The sequence below is a fragment of the Aulonocara stuartgranti genome (genome assembly GCF_965226115.1).
Source record: "Aulonocara stuartgranti genome assembly, chromosome: 11".
NCBI classification, from domain to species: domain Eukaryota; kingdom Metazoa; phylum Chordata; class Actinopteri; order Cichliformes; family Cichlidae; genus Aulonocara; species Aulonocara stuartgranti.
Window position 1 is genome coordinate 14,454,642 of NC_138947.1, and position 21,867 is coordinate 14,476,508.

General features: G+C 42.1%; 2 protein-coding genes across 2 annotated transcripts in view; both read left to right on the top strand.

Moving 5' to 3' along the window:
* The first annotated feature begins 6,058 nt into the window (after positions 1–6,058).
* Positions 6,059–16,515, top strand: slc2a3b (solute carrier family 2 member 3b). Its single transcript, XM_082551112.1, has 12 exons — positions 6,059–6,356; positions 6,811–6,879; positions 7,018–7,133; positions 9,953–10,057; positions 10,582–10,742; positions 10,849–11,089; positions 11,475–11,637; positions 11,825–12,012; positions 13,749–13,853; positions 13,949–14,050; positions 14,145–14,348; positions 14,460–16,515. The coding sequence occupies exons 3-12, from the start codon at positions 7,110–7,112 to the stop codon at positions 14,709–14,711; spliced, it is 1,545 nt and encodes a 514-aa protein (XP_082407238.1). The 5' UTR covers positions 6,059–6,356; positions 6,811–6,879; positions 7,018–7,109; the 3' UTR covers positions 14,712–16,515.
* Positions 16,516–18,698: 2,183 nt separating this feature from the next.
* The window catches only part of ephb6 (eph receptor B6), a 44,062-nt gene continuing 40,893 nt past the window's right edge, over positions 18,699–21,867 (top strand). The window contains exon 1 of the mRNA XM_082550771.1: positions 18,699–18,811. Coding sequence (XP_082406897.1) covers positions 18,754–18,811 — 58 coding nt within the window. The 5' untranslated portion in view covers positions 18,699–18,753. The remainder of the gene's footprint in view (positions 18,812–21,867) is intronic.

The following is a 21,867-nucleotide window of genomic DNA, read 5'->3' on the forward strand; positions in this document are numbered from 1 at the left end:
GCTAATATATTGTTAAGTAATGCAGCTGTCTCACTAAGGTCCAGAATCGATTTGTTCCACGATTCGATTCAATTCAATTCGATTTGATTATGGGGAATTTTGACAGTCAGAAATATTATAATTCAGATCAGTACATTTTCATATATTTTTGTATTTAAAAAAAAAGGAAGCTGACACACGCAAGACTTTATCAAAGGTGTGAGCATCACAGCAGATGCCTTTGTGTCAAAGTAGCTGAAGATAAAACACATAAAAACATGAAGGTGGTTTTCCTGGCCTGGGATTTTATAATATTCTGCAGTACATCAAAAACGAAAGAAAACCATTAATCAACATATGAACGTTACCTCTGACATTACAGCGGTTTTATTAGAGACACGGCTAACGTTTTGCATTTTGCATAATTTTAAAAAGTTTAAATTTGTTCAGTATTCAACGGCAGAAATTAGGTTTTCTTTTCGGAAGTATGTAAAATGAAGAAGAAAAAAAAACAGCAGCCGACTGCGCTGTAAACAACAGTAGACTTGTGCCTAACAAGCAAGCGAATAATACAGAAAACTGATTTTTAGACGGGAAACTGTTCTTGAAGTACAGAGAGAGAGAAAGAGAGAGAGAGGGCTGTGCATGACGTGCGATTTTATCGTGGTGGAAGCAAAACAGTGAGGGAATTCATGACGATGTTTATGTGAAGCGCAGTTTGGATCTTCTTTTGCTGCTGGTTCAGTCAATATTGTTTGGAGAGAGATAAAACTAACAGCTTTAGAATTGCTGCAAAAACGGCGTGAAAACAAAGCGCGGACCTGCCGACAGATCAGAGTCAGCGAGCTGTCGGCTTTCAGCCCCGACCGTGTCCGTGCTGTCGGGTGAGAAAGGCGACATCTCACTGATTCTGATCCGCGGGTTGCGCTGTGTGTTGTGTACCTGCTCTCATTTACTGTCTTAGCTGTTTGGTGGTTGTTGAAATTTTGTGAGGTTTCACCAGAGATTCTGGCATTTCGGGCAAAATAAATTTATATTAAAAAAAACGATTCAGGATTTTAATGAATCGATTTCACGTTATCCAAGCCAGAATCGATTTTAATCGATGAATCGATTATAAAAACCCACCCCTAACTAACACCATACATAGCACTGATTCCCAGCTGCGCTGAGACCCGAATTGTTTGCAGTGTGTGCCACGATTGCAGTGTCGCTAAGCGGGGTGTGACGGGTTGCAGTATTGTTATTTTCGCACAGTTTGTGTGGTAAGTCTCATGTGCAGCTGGGATATCAGCAGGATGTGTTGTAAGTCCTGTCTGGAATTGACTGGGAATTATTATGTCTAACTCATGTAATAAATAAACGATCAATTTATTTCTTTGCCCCGTTTACTCATCCCTTGTCCTCGGTTACAAACTGAAATGCCTTCCTGTTTAACTGAAACGCCTTCCTGTTCAACTGAAATGTCTTGGTTTTTCAGTTGTGTGTGTGAGAGCTCAAATTTCAGTAGTGTGTGTGAGAGCGTTTCAGTAGTGTGTGTGAGAGCTAAAATTTCAGTAGTGTGTGTGAGAGTGTTTCAGTAGTGTGTGTGAGAGCGTTTCAGTTGTGTGTGTGCTAAAATTTCAGTAGTGTGTGTGAGAGCGTTTCAGTAGTGTGTGTGAGAGCGTTTCAGTTGTGTGTGTGCTAAAATTTCAGTAGTGTGTGTGAGAGCGTTTCAGTAGTGTGTGTGAGAGCTAAAATTTCAGTAGTGTGTGTGAGAGCGTTTCAGTAGTGTGTGTGAGAGCTAAAATTTCAGTAGTGTGCGTGAGAGCATTTCAGTAGTGTGTGTGAGAGCGTTTCAGTTGTGTGTGTGTGAGAGCGTTTCAGTTGTGTGTGTGAGAGCGTTTCAGTAGTGTGTGTGAGAGCTAAAATTTCAGTAGTGTGTGTGAGAGCGTTTCAGTTGTGTGTGTGAGAGCGTTTCAGTTGTGTGTGTGAGAGCGTTTCAGTAGTGTGTGTGAGAGCTAAAATTTCAGTAGTGTGTGTGAGAGCGTTTCAGTTGTGTGTGTGTGAGAGCGTTTCAGTTGTGTGTGTGAGAGCGTTTCAGTAGTGTGTGTGAGAGCTAAAATTTCAGTAGTGTGTGTGAGAGCGTTTCAGTTGTGTGTGTGAGAGCGTTTCAGTTGTGTGTGTGAGAGCGTTTCAGTAGTGTGTGTGAGAGCTAAAATTTCAGTAGTGTGTGTGAGAGCGTTTCAGTTGTGTGTGTGTGAGAGCGTTTCAGTAGTGTGTGTGAGAGCTAAAATTTCAGTAGTGTGTGTGAGAGCGTTTCAGTAGTGTGTGTGAGAGCTAAAATTTCAGTAGTGTGTGTGAGAGCGTTTCAGTAGTGTGTGTGTGAGAGCGTTTCAGTAGTGTGTGTGAGAGCGTTTCAGTAGTGTGTGTGAGAGCTAAAATTTCAGTAGTGTGTGTGTGAGAGCGTTTCAGTTGTGTGTGTGAGAGCTAAAATTTCAGTAGTGTGTGTGAGAGCGTTTCAGTAGTGTGTGTGTGAGAGCGTTTCAGTAGTGTGTGTGAGAGCGTTTCAGTTGTGTGTGTGAGAGCTAAAATTTCAGTAGTGTGTGTGAGAGCGTTTCAGTAGTGTGTGTGTGAGAGCGTTTCAGTAGTGTGTGTGAGAGCGTTTCAGTTGTGTGTGTGAGAGCTAAAATTTCAGTAGTGTGTGTGAGAGCTAAAATTTCAGTAGTGTGTGTGAGAGCTAAAATTTCAGTAGTGTGTGTGAGAGCGTTTCAGTAGTGTGTGTGAGAGCGTTTCAGTAGTGTGTGTGAGAGCGTTTCAGTTGTGTGTGTGTGAGAGCGTTTCAGTAATAATGTCCCTTACGGCACCTCATAAGGGAGAGAGAGAGAGAACGAGCCAGGGACAACAACGTCACATTAGAAAGGTATAGTAATCATCCACAACTATTTTCAGTTGCAGATGATAAAGGATTCAGAAAGTTTATTCATGCAGGTCCATATGACAGAGAATGTGCATCTCCTTTTTGTTTTCATATTATAATTTATATTTAATTGTGTTGTGGTTTGCAGTGTTTTGTGTTGTTTCACTTTAAATTTGTTTAAAAGGAAAAAGCTGAAAATGTAAATAGTTAAAAGCTGAACTGTGAATACTTGATTTTTGTAATATATGATTTATTACATTTTATGTGGAGTGAATAAATAAAAGTATATTTACGATGGCCCCTAGAGACAAAGCACGTACAAACTCCAATACATGTAAAAACTCCAAAACACGTACAAAACACAACAGAAATGCTCCAGGATGCTAGGGCGCAGAGTTTTTGTTACCTAGTGGCTACACAAGCCAGGAAGTACCAACGACTGGATTTGGTGTGTGGTAGTAACAGGTAACATTTTTTAAAATTATTTGAATATATGTATGTGTGCTTGTGTATAAATACACAAACCATACACATATGCTTTCAATTGTGTAATTTAAATGATCTAGGTAGCTCTGTTTTGGAAGTTCAGTTAATGCTAGAAATGTCATGAAACGCTGTGTGGCAGGCAGGAGATGAGGACTCAAAGTGCAGGACTCAGACTCAGGGGATGAACTCAAAAATCACAGCTCTATTTGCTGGCAGGAAAAAAAAACATACAAACTAAACTGGGAAACAACAAACTAAAACTCACAGTGAGACACAGGGAGATCCACACAGCATGAGGGACGACACGACACTGACTCAGAGAAACACAGGGTTTAAATACACTGGGAAGTAACGAGGGGAATGAGACACAGAAGGAGAGCACAGCTGGAGGAAATCAGAACCTACGAGACAAGGAAGGGTAAACTGAACACATTCACATAAGACACGGACCTTCAAAGTAAAGTACAATATTACAAAAATCACAAAGAACTAAAAACGCTGGGTCAGGGGACCCAGGACCCTGACAAGAAATGTGCTTTGGAATTTGTACGTGCTTTGTTTCTAGGGGCCACCACATATATTTTTATATAAACATATATAAATAAAACCACTTTTTTTTTTACATTAGTAATTCCTTTTGTGCATAATTTTATATTATTGTTAATAATAAATTAATTAAAGGAACAAAACAACCTGAAGAGCCGGTTCGGAGCCGAAAGAGCCGGAAATCTCATCACTACTCTCTGTGCATTAAAACTCGCGCTTCTGCTATATGGTTTACACCACTTGATTTACGGCACCTTGTCGCTCTGTGACTTTCAAAATAAAAGCATCCACTGGGTCCAAGCTCCAACAATATAATAGCCACTCATAAGTTTACAAAACACTTTACAAAATATTAATGAGGTCATTTACAAAGTGTTAGCGCGAAGGGTTGATTTAAGATGGATTAGACAAATTTCCAGGAAATTATTGTAAGTTAGCATTATGAACGGTATCTCTTCTCAAATCTGTGATAGCAAGTCAGGCTGAGCGAGACTTTATTTCCTTCTTCACTATCACTCATCTGGTTGCTCAGATATTTTATAATTTGCTCACTCAGACTAAATTACTAGAGAAGATGCTGCAGCTTTTCCTTACTAATTGAACCAGCAGAAGAAGAGATGCTGGCAGGTGTGGTTTTAGAAGCACAAACAGTATTTTTACAAGCCCTTAAGGCACTGAAAGGCTTGAACCTGAATATCTGCACGTTGCCATTTTAACTTCCTGTTTTAGCATTTACTTATTTCGAGATCAATAGTTGTGATTCCTCAGTAGGCTAAAAGGGAAGAAGCCACCCACGTGAAAAAGAAAAACCTTGACATTTAGTCACTGTCACAACTGAAGTGACGCCACAAGTCAAAGTCGAGAAAACTATATCACAGCTTAGTGTTGGAGGACGGGAGGAGGACGGGATATCCAAAACACTGATGCCCATTAAACTTATTGGCTTTAAGGTATTTTCCAAATGAAAAAAAAATGTTAAAACATAACTCATGTTTAAGTCCTTTTTTGGGTTTGGCCTGTGTGAATAATAGTGTTCTCATGCAATGCAGGATTTCCTCAATTCCTAAACAGTGCGTAATGGCGGCTTCATAAGAACCACAGGCATGAGTTCATAATCTTAAAATAAACTGACTGTCAGAAAGCTTTGAAGACATTGTTTAAAACTTACTTCATTGTTTGTTTGTTTTGGTAATTATCAGAAACCACTGCAGGTGGTAGCTAACACAATAAAATTTTACCTTTCACTAAAACTACCTCATCACCTCAAACTGACCTTTGAGGTGACTTTGATTTGGACTGTTTGTAATAATATATTGAAATTTTTGTTCTTAAGAAAGAAAGAAAGAAAGAAAGAAAGAAAGGAAGGGACCAGTGGCGTATCCATAATTGGGGTATAGGGGGCACCGACCTCCTCTGGTGTCTCTTCCACAACTAGTGCTATTTTATTTCTACGTGCTCAATCTCAATGTCAGTCTTACAACTACAGTAGACTAGCGTTGTTATATAACTTTTACTGAACTATGTTGTTATTGTACAGTGACACCAACAAATGTAAGGTTTAGCTTTGGCTTCCTCCTAAAGTCCAGAGACATGCAGTTAGCAGGGTTTGATTAACTGATGATTCTAAATTGATCATAGGTGTGAATGTGAGAGTGAGTAATTGTCTGTCTCTCTCTGTTTACCTTGTGACAGACTCCAGGGGGAAAAAAATATTAAAGTAATGTAATTAGTTAAGATCAGATAGTTAGATGTGATCATTCAGTTCCTTTTAATTTAGGTACATTAAAGTATTTTGATCCTAAACAACCAATCAATACCAGGGGCACTGGAAGCACTTGGTGATGTAATTAAGACACACCAAATCTAAATTATCAAAACAAAAGAAACCAGGATGCGTTTTCGCTCTCACGTTTTCTAGAGAATTTGCTAAATTCCAGACTGAGATTTGATGGACTGTCAAGATTAAAGCTGATGAAGAATTACGGGTGGATTGGGGGGTTGTTAACCACCCACTGAGCCGGTCTCATGATTTCTGCATGACCGGGCTTTGTATCTGAGTTCTGGGCACACTGCCTTTTGTTTTCGGTGGGCGGCCGACCGAACCAGCACAGAGCCTCTTTTCACCGTTTGCTCGCCCATCACTCCGCTCCGCACGCGGTCAGGAGCACATAGACCCCATCCACCCCTTTGTCTCTCTCTCTGCAGCTGAGCGGAAGCTCGGCTGTGCGATTTCCTAACAAGTGATCGGCCCAGATCGGAAACTACGCATCGTGTGCTTTCGTCAACAATGAGTAAGACAGGGCAACGTGCCGCCAAGCGCGTCTAGGTTTCTTTAAAACACACCCCGATAGGAAGGCGGACTTAATTTTGAAGATACATAAGAGGTGTAGACACGAGGTTTATTATAAACTGGATACACAGAGGCTGGCACAAACCCAACAAAGCGGTAAAACTTTAATTTTAAAACTTGCTTTGCTGATTCATTTATGTGATTTAGTTCTGTAAAGAGATTTACTTTGCTTGGACTTCATTGTTATATTCTTTAGTGATACTGCTCGTATAAAAGTGTTAAAATAGCCTGTTGGGTGTAAACATTTTTAACTTTAATCCGGGCATCAGTTCAGCATCATCTCCGGCTCCATCGCATCACATGGGTTATTATAATGTTCTCTGTAGACGTCACTGATGCGTTATTTTGTGCTTTATATGGATAAGAAAAAAAAATATGGATAAGAAATAAGGCAGGGCAGTAATTTAATTGGGAAAGATGAGGTTATATCAGTTTTTTCACTCTTTATAACTTTAAAACTGGGGAGCGAACATGTGGAGGGTGAACAGAGTGAAATAGAGGGAGGGACTTGCTGTCATTGCTCTAACACATTCTCCATCACAACTGACAGATTCACACAGTGCCGAGAAGTGTCTCAACTGCCTGCGCATAGACTCTCCCTTAACAGAATCCATTAGGGGTATGTACTTTATAGCTCTTAATATATATAAGAGGCTTCTTTTCTTTGTAAACCTCAAGATCCATAAAGATTGTCTGATTCTGGATTTTGATCAAAATATGTTAATGTGTGTGTTTGCTTTGCTTATTGTTTTTTTAGGTTTTCCTGCTGACTGCTTGCACACAGGTGTGCGCATAAAGAATTAAGACTCCCGCTGTCCTTTCTGCGAACATCAAACAGAAGAGATCAGGATGCAGCATCTGGATGATGACAAGGTGAACATCATAGTCTTTCGCTTATGCTCTCGTATAAGTGTCGCTGGTATTGTTTTCATTGGCATTCATTTTCATTATCAGAAATCAATTTGAACCTTTTTGACAATGAGCCACATGCGTTACGCTGGAACGGATGCTGAGTTTCACTACAAAAAACCACCAAAGGATGAGTTTATGTGAGGCAAGTCAGAGTGAGCCTTATACAATAGACCTGCTGGTTTTCTGTATTTTTCCATGTTGGCAAAAGTAGGAGTGGTGGATGAGAGTTGAGCACTTCAGGACATGAGTAAGAGAGTGTGATTGGGAGTCGAGACTGTTGGCTGGCAAGTCTGAACTTGAGCATGTCATAGTTCCTTGTTTTTATTGCGTCCTGACTTGGAGAGAGGTGGGATGAGGGCATAGCAGTTCGACTGCAACCTTCTTATAACAATGGCACAATGTTTTGATACGTGCAGCACAGAGGAGTTAGTGTTATTGCTCATATAAATGAGCTTAATGCACCTGCTTCCCTGCTACCTCTGAACTTAGCATTTTGCAAAGCATAGCTGCGGTTTCTCTTTTGTAAGACGTTTCTTGCAGTTACTTCATTTTCATGGTTATTTCCTAACTTTTTTCTTTACATAATCTTGGACAGGGCAGACAATTGCAAGATAGTATGAATGTGGAAGCTGAATTCTGCTTTCCGATTTTTATTATTATTTTAAGACAGGCTTCAATCTAGTCTAACTGCATGTACTTATTAATATTTTATTACTAAATGATTAATGTGAGAGGAAAGATCAGTCAGCAGTAAGACAAGAATTTAAGAGAGTCGAGTTCAGAAGGCGAAGTTCAAGCAGCTGCAGACTGATGCTTTCTTTTTTTCTTTTAGCTGAATCCTTAGTTGCAAACCAAAGTTGGACTGGTATGCAAATTCTACTCCAAAGTCATTAAAGAAAAATAGATATTGAGCAACACTGTGGGCTTGGCTGCTGATGTTACTAGTAACCTACAAATGGCACATGCATAAACAAACATGTGAATGCATGACTGTACAACCGCATGCCTCGGGACAAGTCGATACAACCCAGAGTCAGATGCGTTATGGTTGTAAGATTTGTAATGCTCCGCGCTCAGCTGGACACGCCCCAGTAAGAGGGGATTTTTTTAAGGGTGATTTTAAAGTCACATCTTAGGTAACACACACGTTTACACATGCACCCAGGAGCACCCGCTACACTCAGCCTCCATCTCCTCCACAATCGGACACACATTACTCATTTGCTCTTCAGATCACGCAGTGCTAATGTCACTGTTATTCTCAAAAATGAGGTCACTTCCAACATTTTTACCTTTTCTTCCCTCGCATCTAAAAGTCTCAGTTTGAATTAGAACTAACATGAATTGTGAAATTGTCTTTAGTTCACCAACGTATGTCCTCATTAAAAGCAGGACTGACTGCAACCGCACAGACCCCACACATTATTGAATGTCACAAATAGCTAATTCCCTAACACTTGTACATTCAGCTTGTTTTAAGCGGTGATATCTCAGTGAGAAGCAGAGCAGCGTGCAGCCTCAGTCTCAGTGAAATATTGTCACTTATCAGCCCTCTGTCTTTATTTGGTTCATCAGTTCCTCTTGCATGCATGTTTCATTCTGAGCCATGCGATATTTTTGATAACTACAGCACACTGGATATGAGTGCTATAAAGTACTGTCATGTGGCAGTTTAAGATAACTACATTGCACCAGCATTTTCCTGTTTTGGTGATAGTACAGGCATTTGGTTTCCTGTAAAAATGTAGCATTTGAAAGAAGGCTTAACCACATGCAAAAACGGGCAGCTTGTTTGAGGCAGTCTGTGAGCAGCTGTTTAGAAGTCAATGTTGCTAATATTGAGGCACTCTGTTCTCAAAAACTTTCAAGATGTTTAATCTGTCCAGACAGTAATATCATGTATGATAAATGGACAAGTCTGTGTGCTTATCTTGGCAGGACTGTTTCTAAAAGTGTCTGTTTTTGACTTGACAAACTGTACAAAACAGGCTCCTAATCCATCTGATGAATGTTTCACGGATGCTGCTTAGTCGAGTTAATGTTGCATAAGCAGCAGATTTCAAAACTAGATGGATTAAACTTGATTAACATGGATTTCCTTTCATTAATGAGCCTGTTTGGACATTAGCATTTGCTCATTAGATCGGAGACATGAAGGAAAGCTTTTGCAACAGTTCTTAGAGATTGTTATGTAACAATCTGTAAGGATGTAATCGTTAGGTTAGTTTTAAAGTCAAACCAAAACTTGGATCGAGAGTCACATTTTCTCTTTATGCTGCCCACACGCAGCATGACTGAAGTTTGGCGTCATTTAAACCTCAGTTCTCCTTAGCAGAATGACTTTACATATTGGAAATGTCACTCCTCAAGCAAACCGTGCCAGTGTAAGGGATTAATGTGAGGTGTATTAGCTTGTTAGTATGTGCTAAGCCCATTTTAATTCTGAAACAAGCAGGAGCAAACACTCCCAAGAGGATTCAGACTTAGTCTCTCAGGGTGTCTTTAGCTACTTATCAGGGAAATACCTCAGAGCCACAAATCATGGTGCTTTGTTGCATTGCAGCGGGCCTACAGTTACTAATGCAGCGATGCGAAAACAAGAAGCGAGAACAGATGGAGAAAGGCTCATTGTTTGTAATTACCAGTGTGACTGTAAACAACGAAAGCTTTGTAGAGCCCAGAAGAGGACATTCAAACTGAGGGACTGATTGGAGAGAGGCTTCATCTGCAATTTATTGTGGCGATAGATAATAACTCTGTGTTTTCTCCTCTTTCAACAGCCCAAGAAGAAGTTGACGCCTTACCTTCTCTACTGCGTTTCAACAGCAGTCATCGGCTCCCTACAATTTGGCTACAACACCGGCGTCATCAATGCACCCGAGCAGGTGTGTGATTGATTGAGTTCATGCACAGTTTTTCCTACGTTTTCAAAAATGATAACTGGACTGGTTCTTATGTAGTGCCTTATGTAACATGTCACATTCATCCATTCACACACATTCATACAAGCACTTTTTTTCTAAGTGCTTTCTACTTTCACACTCTTGTTAAAAATTGTGAGCAACTAGGGATTGCCCAAGAATACCTTGGCATGCAGACTGGAGCACCAGCCTTACGATTAGTTATCGAATCGTTAGTTACACGATTATCATTTAATTAAGGTGTGTCGACCCAGGGTGATATCTAAAACCTGCAGGACACCGGCCCTTGAGGCCTGGAGTTGGATGCCCCTGACCTACATGTCTGCTCTCATTTGTATGCTCTCATGAGGATGGTAAAAGTTATACTGCCCCCATGTGGAAGAGTTAAAAACACCCCCTAAGTGCCACTACATCTGGTAGACTTTACTGATGTTTCATGAAATAATAATAATCTTAACACTCCAACCTTTTTTTGTTTGTTTTTTCAGAAACTGCGGACATTTTTCTCTAATGTGTCTCAGAGCCGATACGGGGAGCCTTTTCAGTCACAGACAATTACTCTGGTCTGGAGTTTTGCTGTGGCCATCTTTAGCGTGGGAGGCATGATCGGGTCCTTCTCTGTTGGAGCAGTGGTTAACAAATTTGGCAGGTGAGAAAATCAAAGATAAACACTGTGGTGGTGCGACCAAACGATCTACTACTGAGAGTGCGATACAGACTCTGATTTCACTTCTGTTTTTGTGTCTTACTACCAGGCGAAAGTCCATGCTGATGAACAACATCCTGGCTCTACTGGGTGGCGGTATGATGGGACTGGCGACTCTGAGTCAATCTTTTGAGATGGTCATAATTGGCCGGTTCATCATCGGTGTGTTCTGCGGTCTATGCACGGGTCTGACGCCCATGTACGTGGGCGAGATCTCTCCCACCGCTGTCCGCGGAGCCTTCGGCACGCTGCACCAGCTGGGTGTAGTTATTGGCATCCTGGTGGCACAGGTACACAAACACGCTCAACACTAAACATGCAAACCGACATAATAATCTTTTCCTTTTTATAGAAGGTCACATTTACTCTCAACAGGTACCGAAATTTAGATGAGCATAAATAAACGAAACACATCCTGTTTTATAAGCCGTGTGTAACGGTGTGTATAATGAAAGAGGAAACAGACACTGCTCTGATAAAAGGCAGTGTAGCTAAAAACACTGGAGAGCTCACACTTTTCTGCACGTACCTGTGTGTGTGTGTGTGTGTGTGTGTGTGTGTGTCTGTGTACTCATAGCTGAAAGAGAAGAATTTCATATACAAGGAGTAAATTGGCTCAAATGGGTCAATTTTATGCACCTCGTTCCCTCATTATTTTTGCTGTGTGTTCCTCAGATCTTTGGTCTGGAGTTTTTGCTGGGCTCAGACACTCTGTGGCCTCTCCTGCTCGCTCTGACTATCCTGCCTGCCGTACTGCAGACAATCATGCTGCCCTTTTGCCCTGAAAGCCCTCGCTACCTCTTCATTGTTCTCAAACAAGAGGAGGAGGCTAGAAAAGGTCAGTCTTAAGTCAGTTTGCATACTTACAAACCAAGTTGGCAACGTCGGGTTAGTGAGACCGACTCTGACTGATTTTTAATGATGTGTGGGAAACTTTACTTTGTTATATAACGCTCCGAGCTGCTTTTTTCTTACTTATACTTACCTCCTCCTCCTATTTCTTTGATCTGTTTTACTTTTTGTAGCTCTGGTGCGTCTGCGTGGCACTGAAGACGTGGATGATGACATTCAAGAGATGAAGGAAGAAGGGATGAAGATGGCCATGGAAAAGAAAGTGACCATCTTAGAACTGTTCCGCTCGCCAAACTATCGCCAGCCAATCATTATCGCTATTATCCTGCAGCTCTCCCAGCAGCTGTCTGGCATCAACGCTGTGAGTAGACGTCACATCCTATAATACAGCGACGTGATAGGGATATATTTAGCACATGTCAAACTGGGAGAAAGTGTAATGTGAGAAAAGCAATGTTTAACGTTAGCCACGAATGCTTAAAGGAGCATTCATTGAAATTGCACAAATGTTTTTGACAAGCACGTAAGAAGATGTGCTTCTTGGCTTCAGGCAATGTTAGATTGAGTTGAATAATTTGAGGCTGATTGGAAGAAGATAAGCACAGTGGTATTTAATAGCTATTTTGTTAATAAGGTCATGTAACCGGGCTGACTAAATTCATTAGCAGCTGCTGTGTCTGACCTGACAATCACTGTGAAGGAGCCTGGAGCTAAAGGCTGCAACATAACCCATATCACTCACCAGAAAGACGCTGGTGCAGTTTTACACGCTGCTACGTGTATTGTTTTTTGTGCAACCGTTCCAAAACGTATATTTATCAGATTTTTTATAGTCAAATGACTACACGTGGAGAATTTCCACTCAACTCTGCCTTGCATCCTTGCACTTTCACTGCTCTCAGCAACCTTGTTTCCAGCCTCAGCAGGAGGAAAGAAACTATTAAAGCCACTGTGTGACGACTGTAGCTGCTGAGCATAAAGGAGAATTTTGTTACAAGAGAATCAGATAATATATCAGGGGTTAGTGAGGAGGCAAAAAGAGAGAGAGAGAGAGAGAGAGAGGAAAAAACTGAGTGTAATAGAAAATAAACAGAAATGTATGAGTAAATAAACATATCCATCCATCTTCATCCGTTTTATCTGAGGCTGGGTCGCGGGGGCAGCAGCCTAAGCAAAGAGGCCCAGACCTCCCTCTCCCCAGCCACCTCCTCCAGCTTATCCGGGGGAACACCAAGGCGTTCCCAGGCCAGCCGAGAGATATAATCTCTCCAGCGTGTCCTGGGTGTGCTCCGGGGCCTCCTCCCGGTGGGACATGCCTGGAACACCTCACCCAGGAGGCGCCCAGGGGGCATCCTTGTCAGATGCCCGAACCACCTCAGCTGGCTCCTTTCGATGTGGAGCAGCAGCGGCTCTACTCTGAGCCCCTCCCAGATGGCCGAACTTCTCACCCTATCTGTAAGGGAGAGGCCAGCCACCCTTCGGAGGAAGCTCATTTCTGCCGCTTGTATCCGCGATCTCGTTCTTTCGGTCACTACCCACAGCTCGTGGCCATAGGTGAGGGTAGGGACGTAGATCGACCGGTAAATTGAGAGCTTCGCTTTTACACTCAGCTCCCTCTTCACCACGACAGACCGGTGCAGCATCTGCATTACTGCAGCTGCAGCCCCAATCCGTCTGTCGATCTCCGGCTCCCTTCTCCCATCACTCGCGAAAAAGACCCCGAGATACTTGAACTCCTCCACTTGGGGCAGGAACTCATCCCCGACCCGGAAATAAACACATAATTACAAAAACTTACAATATGATTAAAAAAAACTGACAAAACTTTCTGTTAGTCTTGTTGTGATGGAAAAGAAAAATACCCTAAATATGATAGTATTAATTAAGTGTTCACATTGTTTCACTTCTTTTCATGTTGCTAGACTCAAATGCAAGTCTTGCTCCAAATCTGCAGCATCAACTTCAACTGTTTGTTTGTTTTTTTGATCTGCCAAAAATCTAAAACAAACTGATGCATGTGCAATCAAATCATGTTCTGAGCACTTTTTATTAATCAGAATCAATATTAACTGACTTTTCCTTCATTTCCTCTTTCAGGTCTTTTACTACTCCACAGGCATCTTTAGTAACGCTGGTGTATCTGAGCCCATCTACGCCACCATCGGCGCTGGAGTCGTCAACACAGTGTTTACTGTTGTCTCTGTAAGTGTCTGAGTGCGCAGGTGGTTTCGTTAATTTAGTACAGGTTAAATATTACGTTGAATGTCAGTTGATAATTGTGTTTCTTTGAACTCCAGCTCTTCCTGGTTGAACGGGCGGGACGCAGGACGTTGCACCTGATTGGACTGGCTGGAATGGCCATCTGCGCCCTGATCATGACCATCTCCCTGTCCTTAGTGGTGAGTTCGTCATTGTAAAATAAAAATGAGAAGCCAGCCTATTGCTGCTGCATTACATCTTTTCCTCATGCTCTCTGTTTCTTTCTCTGAGCAGAAGACCACCCCATCTCTAAGTTATCTGGCAATTGTGGCTGTGTTTGGCTTTGTTGCCAGTTTTGAGATGGGTCCAGGTCCCATCCCCTGGTTCATCGTGGCTGAGCTCTTCTCCCAGGGGCCCCGACCTGCAGCCATGGCCGTCTCTGGTTTCTCAAACTGGACTGCCAACTTCCTGGTGGGGCTGGGTTTCCCTAGACTGGAGGTATTTTTCACATTTATCATCCCTGCAGAAAATGTTCACATTCACACACATGTACAAATAATAGTCGTCTTCCAGTTTGTCTCATAACAAACATCCCTCTGATTTTCCCAGGAAATTTGTGGCCCTTACGTCTTCATCATCTTCATGGTCCTCCTCATCCTGTTCTTCATCTTCACCTACCTACGAGTCCCTGAGACAAAAGGGAGGACCTTTGACGACATTGCACAGGGATTCGCCGCCAGGGTGGAAAAACCCTCCCGCTCCCCGGTGCCTGAGGCAGTTGTGGTTGAAAACAAAGAGCCTGCACCGATGTCCCCCACAGAAAAAGTTCCCATGGTGAATCTTCCTTCAGAAGCAAAATGAAAAACTGTAGAAGATACGAAGGAAGATTTGGTGCAAAACAAAGCAGACAAACATGGGCCTTGCACATAGCTAGTGTAAAAGTTCTATTATTATATATACTATTTTATATTTACATATTAAGTTATATTGCATAAGTCAGAAATAATGAAAGGTGTGTGTTTGGAAGAAGCCATTTCAGTGTACTAATGCAAAAAAAAAAAGTTTTGGTATTTTATATGTGTGCTTTTAAAGTGCCTTTTTAAAAAAATGAAAGAGTGTTTTTAAAGATCACTCCCAGCTAGAAATGCTTAATTAATGGACTGAATTCCTCTTTAATCCTGCTTTAAACACGGTCTACACTTAAATGAATTACCAGTATTTAAGGTTTGTTGACATTTCCGGTGCCAGCTCCCATCCTTTTTTACCTTATAAGAGGATCAGCATATGTTCTGTGTGAGGTCTTCAGCTACCAACAGTGTTAAAAGGTTGCAGGATTTGGGGGTTTATGTATTGAGGTCAAGCTTGAAAAGACGGATTTGGAGTTCGGTTGTTTGACCCCCCAAAAAGAAAAGATTGACTTGCTGTCCTCTCTGAAATGCCTTGTTGCCTGCCTTGAGGCAGAAAAAAAGCACTGAGGGGGGTTTAGCAGCAGTTCCTCTCCACTTCAGGTCCATATAGATTTTGAATAAATATATTTATGTATGTAGAAAACAAAGACTTCCTCTCATCCAGCAGTAGCACCACATACCCTGACAGCAGAGGATGTCTCTGCTTGTCCGCTGTTTGGATGCGACAGCTTTTGTGCCGAGAAAGAAACAAAACAAGGCGAGTTCTGTAAGCCGGAGCTGTCTGCATCAAATGTAATATTTGTATGAGGATGAGAGAGACGTAGTCCAGCACCGCCAAGCCTGAACAAAGCCTCTTTAAGGCTTCTCAAAAAAACAAAAGCTTACCTCTTTAGTTTGCAGATTTCACTGCAGGGTACAAAGTAGAACGAGAAAAAAAAATGCTGGCGTTTACAGCTCAGATTGGATTTTAGAAACTCAGGTGGCCAACTGTGTATGTTTATAGCTCCCAACTGTTACAGCACAGAAAGGATATTTATCCACCACTGCACTTGAAACTCTTTCCACATCTGTAGAGCATTTGAGAGAAGCAGCTATTGCAAAGTAGGTCGTAAAATAAAATACAGTTTTAAAGCAGTGTTTTAAAGTATTTGCTAGTGTGAAACTGTTACCTCATTTGAGGGATGTGTAGAAGCACATTGTGGTCTACTGATAACTAAACACACATCTCAGTCAAAACAGGTCATTACACACGCTTGACGATGTTGAATTAAAAAAACACTACGTGAATTGTATTTATTTTAGAACCGAAGAGTCGTTGTTTGCATTTGTTTCTAACTGTTTGAAATGATGTGAATATATTGTAAAGGCTCCAGTTACTGCACACTGATCAGCTGCTGCAGCACATGATGTGTCGGTGTTTGCAGAGCAGCATCTTCTTCTGGGTGTGCACAAACTGATGAGCTTAACAGGGTTATGTTAGCACTTTGGCAGTCAGACTACTGAATAATGATTGCGCATACTGTTTGCGCCCGTTACATGTAAATGTGTCGCACGTGCTCGAGAGGTGTGCGGTTTTCACCTGTCCTGTGAAACCTGTTACTTCCACCTTGATTTTTCTTGCACTCTGCACTCCTAGTGTCACTGTATCAGATGCAGTTGTGTTGCTTTGCAGTTTTCACATTTTTAATATGTATATTTTGCTCTTTTGTTATCTCTTTTTTTGTTTGTGTAAATAAACAGAAACACTTAGCCAAGTTGAGCGTGTGTCAGAGTTAGAGATGACCTTTGCTGCTCTGCATTTCGTGCGAGACACTTGGCTTAGAGAAACCAAGAAGAAAAAGTTTTACATGTTTCAAGGGAAAAGCGCCACCTGACTAATGAGCGTGAACATGATAAGTTTTGTGAGTTTATAAGGCCACAAGTCAAAGCCAGTTAGTTATCATGAATGTTTAATGTTAACTGTCGCTCCGTGGTAATCCATCGGGCAACCACTTCTCCACTGCAGCGTTTCCTTCTCGTTTCGCTGTGGAAAAACCTCAGTGAGCTGTGAGGCGCGGTATTACAACACAAGCCACGAGCGCCGCTGTTGATGAATCGGGTTTAAATAATACATTTGGGTGTTGTGTTGACATTTTTGTTACGAGCTCAAAAATCAAATCAGAAGACGCAGAGGGAACTTCCTGTGATCTGTTTTTAAATCACTGATCTCGTGTTTGTGAGGTCACATCCAAAGGGACTCGCTTTTCAGAATAGCAAAAAGACACTGATTACGATGCTTCATTTAGAATTTGCTCGCAGACAAAACTGAGGCGAAAGTTGATATTAAAGGTTTTCGTCATTAGTCTTGTAATACATTATCCGTCTTCAGTTTAAGCTGCGATCATGGCTCAAATTTCCATAATGCTTTGACAGATGAAGAATCTGCTGAGTACCTGTGGGCTACAGATATTTTACATCCCACTATTTGTTTACGTGCCTGCATCACACTGAATTCATTAAAAGCTGTTAGCGACTCCAGTTTTCCATGATTTCTAAGCAGATTAATCATTTATTCACAATGATCGGAGTCACACTGAATCGGGTCTGTGTGGCAGACTAAACCCCATACCTGTGCTCCAAAAGGGTGATCTCATTTCTAAGCACCTATATGTGGACAACCAGACTGAGATTGAAATTTCTCCCCTAGTGGGGCACACAAGTCAATTGTAGATGTTTACATATTTGTCTGACAAGCACAAAGGTGCCCAGTTTGATTCCATGAGGACACACAAATCCCTTGGCTGTTGTGTCAGAGGGCCATCTGGCATAAAAATCTGCTAAATCCAAGATGTAAAGCTACCTGCTCTGAGTGAAAGCTGAAATTACCCTTTTCCCTTCTTTGCTTATATCAAAAATTTTCTGACGATGGACAAGATAAGCTTCAGTCTGATTGGTCGCTTTAGCTATACAATATAATCTTCCATTTCCTGTTTGGCTTTACCTTGTGTACCTCAGCCCATCGAAGAAGCACACAGCCTTTGGTAAGGGGCCCCCCGGCTGGCTGGGAATGGTGCCATCTAACTGTGTCAAACCCACACAGCACATCTCCCTGCAAGAGTCCACAGCAGTTACTCACAGCAGTGAACTGGAGCATGAAAGCCCATCAACAAGCTGCAGTACTGCAGGCTGGCCAGCTAGTGGCGTGCACAGACCAGAAGGGCTGCTCAGATGTGTGTGTGTGCGCCTGAGTGTGAGTCTGCATACTGTCTGGATGAGCTGTCCTATGAGGCGAGGAGTGTGTCTGAGAGAGTAGGGTGGTGGTTGTGGTGGAGGGGTGTTAGAGCATGAAGCCACATGAAGGATGGCGAGCGTCCCAAAAAACATGTCTAAATGATATTCATTTTCCATAAAGGCTGAGCTGAGTGAGATCAAGAAAAACAGCAAAAAAATAAAAAGTTGGTCACTCTCACATGCCACAGCTTGAAAAAATGCGGGTTAGCACAGTGTCCAGACATGAGAGGGATGCCACAGCCTGCCAGCCAGCGTTGCAATGGACGCCGTTAGTCGTGTCTAGACAGCTGTTTTAAAGACCAGAAAAACTTGTTTATTAATTCTCTCCCTTCGCTCTCTGTCACTCTCTTGTCGGCTCTCCTCTCTGTCTTTGTTTCTCCCATATAAGAAAATAAACCCTCTCTCCCACTTTCCTCCTCTCACTCGTTCTCTCCTCCTGTCTCTGTGACAACGGTGTTTTGTTTACTTCCTCACTTGGCAGCGTACTTATTGTATCTGCTGCTCTGTAAATATTTTTCTGCTTCCCTCATCCATTCATCCATCCACCCCCCATCCTCTCTCTCTCTTTTTCTTAGATAAAGGGAGCAAACAGACTCCACCCCCTCTCCACCCCCCCCCCCCCCCCCCCACCTCTTGCTCTGTCACACACACTCACTCTATCTCCCTCTTTCTCTTTCATACTCTCTCCCTCCCTCTCTCCCTGTCAGTGTCATTCTGTAGTGGAGATGTGGAGTGTCTTTCTGTCTCTCTGTCTGTTTTTCCAGCCTAACTCAGCTGAGGAAGGTAAGAACCAAACTTTTGATTGCATTTATTCACGTCAAACCTGTGACTGCACGCGCGTGTATGTGTGTATGTGTGTGTGTGTGTGGTCATAAAGCTTGATGCCGTGTTTGTACAGCGCTCTCATCACGTTCCTGAAACAAGTCCACAAGTGAAGGATGGGCACTTAGTATGCAACTGTTATAGCTCTCTAAGAACAAGCTTCTGTGGGAATTAATGGGACTTTGACAATGTGTGAAACTGTGGCACATTAGTCTGCCACGCTACGAGTCAAGCCACCCTGGATTATGAGTCCTCCACCTGCACCTTGGGACCCCCGGAATAATTACCAGCTTTACCCCTGCTTAGACAGCCCTTAGTTTTCTGGGCTCTGTGTTGTGTCTCAAAGCAACAGTGCACGTGAATATGCATGCAGATGCTTGTGTGCACCACTGTAGAAGCACATCAGATAGTAGTTTGTTGGCACGGAAGGGCCAGGTGCGTGCCAGGACCTATCAAGATCCGGCAACAAAAGGATATGGAAATAAGGCAGAAGACAAATGAATATTAAGCCGTATAACCCCTTCTCTTTGCTATGCACTCGGTGACCTACCACCCCCCTCCCGTGTCACACATGATCTCATGGATGTGACAGCCGCAGGCCCCCTCTTCTTCTTATCATTGCCCCCCCTTTTTTTTTTATTTCTTCTGCACTGATGTCCTTAAAGCGTGTCTCCTGTTTCTCCTGTTTCTCCAGTTCTCTCCTGGTAACTTTTAATGCTTTGCTTACATAAATGGAAAGAATGTATGCCTTAAAAAGTGCAAGACTGAGTGACTGTTTGTGTGTCTGAGAGAGAGAGAAAGAGAAAGAGAGCGAGTGACAGACAGTCTAAAAAGATGGATAATTAAGTGAGACTCCATCTATGAAGTGTTCTGTCAGATCAGAGTGGGCTGACTTGAGAAACCTGCAAAAACATGATGACTCAAACTGGCTTTGTGTGTGTGTATATATATATATATATATATATATAGCCAAACACACACACACACACACACACACACACACACACACACACACACACACACACACACATATATGTATATATACATATAAGTGTATATACATACATGTGTATATATACATATATGTGTGTGTGTGTGTGTGTGTGTGTGCGTCTCCATATGTGTTTGGCTATAGGTGCATACATGCCTTTAGATTTGGCCTATACATAGCTCCCGCTCCTACACCCTGTCCCCAGCACTAGAGAGGGTGTCAGCAGTCAGCACGCAATTACTTTCAAAGGATATGTCTCTATGTTGCAAAGAGCTGCACCTGTTCGCGCTCATCTTCTTCTTTGGCTTTAGTTTACTGCGAGGTGTGTGTCAGTAATAGTCTGTTACAGTGGTAACTTATATGTCAGCCTCACGCCGTGGATTCGAGCCGCGCTTGTAACAGATGGCTTGGACTAAGATGAGACAGAATGACTGCGAGGAGAGAGGCCGGGCAGTGTAACGAGCCCATACTGACTCTGTGTAATTGAAACAGAGCTCGACATAATACAGTATTAACCCAGTAGCATGGGCGTCCCTATAAATCCACATGAAGTGAAACATCCAGTTACATCGTGAATGGACGGTTTGGCATCTGCCTCAGCTTTCGTCGCAGCAAATGACGTCTGGACCGGCTGGATATAGCTGCACGTTAACTATTTTTAAAGTCGTTCTTTCTATTGTGAAATGTGAGCCATCTGCTTTTCAAGTACACTATATCTGCATCAAAAATCCGAATTATTGTCTATTTTTATGTCACAAGATATGAGGAAGTGTCATTTTTTTCAATAGTTTCCTCTAGGTTAAAAAAAACCTAAATCTTTGCCGCTTCTCATGAAGACAAATCACAAGTGAGCGACAACTGATTTGCATCTCTCAAATGCAGCCATGTGTAAGTGTTGCTCCATTCGCCCACATGCATTGTTGATGTGGCGCCTCTGAACCTTACGAATCTGTGTTGAGGATTGCGTGTTCACTTTGGATTAACACCTCACACCCAAGGAAGGGCCTGAACGGGAGACACACCTGATGCCCCTCCGGCCCTTTCTGTCATAGACGAGCGGAGTTGCAGCGATGCTCACTGAACTATGCAGTTCCAGGAATTAACCTTGCACTGTTAGTTAAACTTGTTTCATGCCTTGAAAAGGTAATCTCTTCTGAATATCACCAGATGGCAACAGGCTGCTCAAAAAATGTATCGATTTTTTATTTTAACGACAACATTGATTAATGAATTCATGCATTTCTCTCAACGTAAAATAAAACGTTTCTTCTATAATTCTACTTAATTACATTTCTGAAAAAAATGCAATATATTTTAACTCCCTACACTTAATTCCATTCAATTCCATTTTATTTCTATAGCTCCAAATCTAATACGTATTGTAAGGTAAAGAGGTAGAGGAAGATATTACAGAGAAAACACCAGCAATCAGACTACGCCCTATGAGCAAGCACTTCCCAACACTGAGAAGGAAAAACTCAGAAACCGAAGTAGGCTCAGGGAGGGGCAGCCATAACCTGCCATCGGTTGGGAGTGAGGATGGGCGGAGCCTATCCCAACCATCATAGGGTGAGTGGACGGGTTGTCAGTCTATTGCAGGGCTTCACATAAAGATTTTACAAAAAAAACCCTTATGATGTTATAAAATATCTCCCTAAATTTTTGCATAACTTTTTACAAAAAAAGCAGCCAGCTGTTACCACTTTACCAAATAGCACCATTTAAATATCACATCTGAAACATTTCAATGTCAAAAAACGAATTTGTACAGAAAGACTTTGTTTCATCGCCCTTCAAATGTGCTGTGAATCTACCACTAACCTACACCAGCACTATAAAAGTATAAAAACCTACTGTCTCCCTGTTGGTTACGTTTTGAGTTAGCTATCCTTCTCCTTCTTCTTTTTCTTTCTTCGGCTGCTCCCTTTAGGGGTTGGCACAGTGCATCATCTCCTTTCATCTCACCCTATCCCTAGCATCCTCCTCTGTCACACCAACCCTCTGCATGTCCTCTTTCACTACAGCC